This window comes from Trifolium pratense, linkage group LG7 (assembly GCF_020283565.1).
Source record: "Trifolium pratense cultivar HEN17-A07 linkage group LG7, ARS_RC_1.1, whole genome shotgun sequence".
In the NCBI taxonomy this organism is placed as follows: Eukaryota; Viridiplantae; Streptophyta; class Magnoliopsida; order Fabales; family Fabaceae; genus Trifolium; species Trifolium pratense.
The window spans coordinates 53,175,262-53,180,100 of NC_060065.1; the positions used below are offsets into that span (position 1 = coordinate 53,175,262).

The 4,839-nt window shown below is 29.8% G+C and overlaps 2 protein-coding genes across 2 annotated transcripts; one reads left to right on the forward strand and one right to left on the reverse strand.

The window, feature by feature from the left end:
• Positions 1–383: 383 nt before the first annotated feature.
• LOC123897919 (chitinase 2-like) lies at positions 384–1,418 on the forward strand. Its single transcript, XM_045948737.1, has one exon. It carries the CDS (start codon positions 440–442, stop codon positions 1,349–1,351), a length of 912 nt encoding a protein of 303 aa, XP_045804693.1. The 5' UTR covers positions 384–439; the 3' UTR covers positions 1,352–1,418.
• Positions 1,419–2,328: 910 nt separating this feature from the next.
• On the reverse strand, positions 2,329–3,441 carry LOC123898459 (ruBisCO-associated protein-like). The gene has a single exon (XM_045949424.1). The coding sequence runs from the start codon at positions 3,372–3,374 to the stop codon at positions 2,568–2,570; it is 807 nt and encodes a 268-aa protein (XP_045805380.1). The 5' UTR covers positions 3,375–3,441; the 3' UTR covers positions 2,329–2,567.
• Between the last annotated feature and the right edge of the window lie 1,398 nt (positions 3,442–4,839).

Below are 4,839 nucleotides of genomic sequence, written 5' to 3' on the forward strand. Positions count from 1 at the left end.
CTTATTTAAGAGTCACTAAGTTTATGCTCCTTGTTTTTAGGCTTTCCTTTATAAAATTCACCATTCAAATAAAACTTATTTTTAAAATTTGTATTTCACAAAATAAAAAAATTAGATTTTAGTGGGTAGTCCGGTAAGCCCGACGGGCCAGCCCAATGCAATCCATGAAAAAGATAGTTCCGATGGGCCGGCCCAAAAAGGCCCGATTGTTTTCCTGAGTTTTTTTTAAGCCTGGTATGTCTTAAGATACAGGGTTAGTGGGCCGGCCCAGTAACCCAATCAATTTTAACAGCTCTATATCTATATCTAGGGCCGGTCCTATCGCTATCGCTTACAAATTAATTTATGTGTCTAATATTTATCCCCCTTTATTTATTTAAGCGCATATTCATGTGCACCATATCATCTACCAAATCTAGCTTTATTCTAAAGTAGCAAAATGGAACTTCCCATTCCTACACTATGCTTTGTCCTTTTAATCCTAATTACTTCCTTTTTTGCATCAACTATACAAGCTGCAAACTCAAATCTATTCCGAGAATATATTGGAGCTCAATTCAAAGGTGTCAAATTTTCAGATGTTCCTATAAACCCAAATGTTAATTTCCATTTCATTTTATCCTTTGCTATTGACTATGATACTTTAGCTTCTCCTACAAATGGACAATTCAACATTTTTTGGGACAACCAAAATCTTAGCCCTTCACAAGTTTCTTACATAAAAAATCAAAATCCAAATGTCAAAGTTGCTCTTAGTCTCGGTGGAGACACCGTTCATGGCAATTTGGCTTATTTCAATCCATCTTCGCCCGATTCATGGGTTTCGAACGCGGTTTCTTCACTAACAAGCATAATCAAGATGTATAACTTAGATGGAATTGACATTGATTATGAACATTTCAAGGGAGATCCTAGTACATTTTCCGATTGCATTGGAAGGTTAATTCAAACATTAAAAGATAATAAGGTAATTAGTTTTGCTTCAATTGCGCCATTTGATACTGAAGAAGTTCAAAGTCATTACTTAGCCTTATGGAAGAGTCATGAGAACATTATAGATTATGTTAATTTTCAATTTTATGCATATGAAAAAAGTACCACGGTGGCACAATTTATTGATTATTTCAATAAACAAAGCTTAAATTATAATGGTGAAAAAGTGTTAGTGAGTTTTGCTAGTGGTGATGGAGGTGGTGGATTAGGACCAGGGAATGGATTCTTTGATGCATGTCGTATGTTAAAGAATCAGCAAAAGCTTAATGGTATTTTTGTGTTTTCAGCTGATGATTCTAAGGCTAATGGTTTCCCCTATGAGAAGGAAGCACAAGAGCTTTTGGCTAGTCCTAATTAGATTTCAATTATCTTTTTGTTCACCCATTATTATATAATTAAATAAAGGGTTGAACTTGTTTTAAGTATATTTTATAATTTTGTAACTTTTGTTTGATTTTCATATATTTTTCCCCTAATTTGAGCCCTAATTTTTGTTTTTTTATACCATAATATTGGTATGAAGTTTCCGTCAACGTTCACAAAAATTGAGTTATTTTTAAACTCATATTTAAGGAGATCAATACTCTTATATACTTGAACCAATTATTATTAGTTGAGCCTTGATTATTCTGTGTTACTAACACACATGTCTATATGCTAATATTATGTTTATGGAGTTAATTAAGTGATGAGATGGTTGAGTTAGTCCAAGTCAAGTCAACACTTGTCACATGTGTAAATTTATTATGTGGCCTTCCTAGTTTTCTAGAAAGACAATCCTCCTGGAATCAGTGCCCTTTCCTAGGGTCGTGTCTAGAAATTTTGGAATTTAGGCAAAGTGTTTTTAGAAATTAATCAAGAATATATTGACCTAAGTTTCAAGATAAAAGTTTTTATTTAGACCTTTAAAGTATTTTTGTTAGTATTTTTCTTATTGAAATTGGTCAAAGCTCCCTTCAATGTTTTATACATCGATTTTTTTTTTAATATCTTTAGATGAATGATAAATATCATTATAAGTCACATATATTACTCTTTTCGTCTCAATTTAATTGACACAGTTGACTGTTGTGCACTATTTACAAATATTGTTTTGACCTTATTTTTCTCCTAATAAACAAAAATAAATATTCTCATATAAGATATTCTTTGATTCGTCTAGATGAATGTTTTTGAAATATCAAATTTTTATAATTTTTACTCTTATACAATTAAAAATATTAATCGTCAAAGTTATGCACCGACATACGTGAAATAGTCAACTGTATCAATCAAATTGGGACGGATAGAGTATAAGATTTGAGTTTGAATATGGATGAAGACGGTGTATATGAACTACCCATATAACAAACATGCATAAAATATACAAGTCTTTTTTAACCCTTGAGATATATAAGTTAGGTGGAAGATTTTATCATCAATTCATCATCCATATGGATCTTATTTAAAAGTAGTCATGATATATATAGTACATAATATAGTATAGTTACTTCACCATCAAGCATACATTGCAACACACACACACACACACATAATTAAAGTAAATATACATACTTATACTTATACCATGTAGATCATTCATTATTTGAATTTTGTTGATAGTAATTATGATAATGAATTGAAATGCCAGGACCTCTTCTTTTCTTGAGAATATCCATTCCTCCTAGAAAAAACACAATTGGTGACAAAGTAGCCCAATCTTCATTCTCAGCACTATACCCAGCAAACAATTTCTTCCTTGGATAAAATTCCTTTACCAATTCATCATAAATTTCCACCAATTTATTTGGTGCAAAAATAGGAAAAACTTCATTTTGAAATTGATAATCAACCCAATCAATGAGATAAAAATAAGTTTTATACAATAAGAAATAAAATTCCTTATTGAGACCAAAAGATGGAGAAATTGAAGCTTCTTTTATAACACCATTTTCCTTTAATTTTTTTATAAGTTGACCAATACATTCAACAAAGTCAACGGGTGAAGCATCAATTTGTTCATACAAAACATCAATCCCATCTACTTGAAGGTTAGAATCTTCTTTGTTTTTAATGATGTTTGTGAGTGATTGTGTTGCATTAAGAATCCATGATTTGTTGGTGCTTTGGGGAGAAAATGGGAATTTTGTGCCACGGTTACCTATACTAATGTACACTTTAATGTTCACATTGGGGTATAGTTTTTTGAAATTAATGATAGATTCGGGTGTGATTTTTGTTGTGTCCCAAGTGGGTCTAAAAATTCCATTTGAGGGTATGTTGTTTTGGTCATAATCTGTGGCAAATGTGAGGGCAATTTGGTATTCTTTTAGGAATTTGCTAGATATGAACACTTGTTGGAATGAGTCATCGAATGTGTATTGCCTAAAGATAGACAACATTGTTATTGTGGGGTGGGGTGGGGTGGGGATAGTAATAATTTTGATTAATATGGATTTTGGAATGAAAAATTTGCCAACATAGATTGTCCTTTTATATAGTTTTTTATTAATTTGTGATTGGAAGTGGAAGTCTTCTTTAGGGTTAAAGACTCAAATGGAAGTTATATATGGAGTTAGCTTCAAATTATATCTAAGATTAATTATTACAATTCAAGAGAAACTTATTCCAACAGCAATAGCTATACTATTTCACCAACTTCTCTAGCTAAGTGAATATTTTAGCTACTCCTCATTGGCTACTTATGGATGTAATCCTAGAAAATAAAGGTATTTTAATTTGTAAAAAAAAAGGAGAAAGTGAAAAACATTTAAAATAAGATATTTTCTTTTGGCACCCTACCTACTTCTTGCTAAGTATTATCATTTTTACCTTTCCACCACTTAAGTATCGGACCTTATGAAAAATTGATAAGTGAATAGATATATTTTGATAAATTCGTAGTGTGCGAGAAATTAAGTAAGGTGGCAAAAGCAATCCTCTTAAAATAAAGTTCTTCGGCCCAATAAAACAAAGCTCTTAATTTTTTTTTTTTTTTTTTTGTAGAGTTAGATATCGAAGGATTCATATGCATGAAATTAAGGATGATGTTATTGACACCTTCTTGATTCATTTTTTACGTAAAAAAAAATCATTTTCATACCTCCTATTTAGGACCTGTTTGTTATAGATTTTCTTAAAATAGATTATTCTAGTGTTAGATAATTTTGTGTAAAAATAATTTACAAAGAAATTTTTTATAAAAGCTTCAAATAAAAATTTGGTTTGAATAGTTATTCTTAAAATGTGATTTTAGGTATTTGATCATTTTATTGAAACTTTTTTTGGATATCAAAATTTCGAAAAATCACTTAATTTTGAAGTTATTTCAAATAGATTTTCATAAAAATCATTTTTGAAATACAACTTTTTGAAAAAATTGTGATTTTGACCATGTTCTGATCTTCAATAATGTGTGTTTATATTATATGATGTCAAAACTAGTGTTTCAATTTAGAAAAAACAAATATAAAAAACTTGTAATATTTTGAAAATCAGTTTTAAAAAATCTATTTTCAAAAATACAAAGAAAAAATTCATTTTTTTAAAGCTGAAACAAACAAGCCCTTAATTGTAATGATATAGCAATTAAGGGTGGCCAAAAAAAAAACTATTGAACCAAACCAAACTGCTGAACCGCCGAACTAAACTGAATCGAAAATAACTGAACTTATTATAAAATTTCACAAACTAAACCAATATTTTAAGTACAATTTCCTAACCATAACTGAATTGTGAATCGTTGGACCAAACTACTAAGAACCAAATTGCATACATTAATAAAGTCAGAAACAATAATTGGAAACAAACATTATATTTTGATCGGATGATTCATTTTAATCTTCAATTCACAACAAAAATTAGGTA

What these genes read in the sequence shown, in the direction of transcription:
- LOC123898459 (XM_045949424.1), bottom strand. Translation starts at nt 3,374, where the DNA reads ATGTTGTCTATCTTTAGGCAATACACATTCGATGACTCATTCCAACAA.
- LOC123897919 (XM_045948737.1), top strand. Translation starts at nt 440, where the DNA reads ATGGAACTTCCCATTCCTACACTATGCTTTGTCCTTTTAATCCTAATT.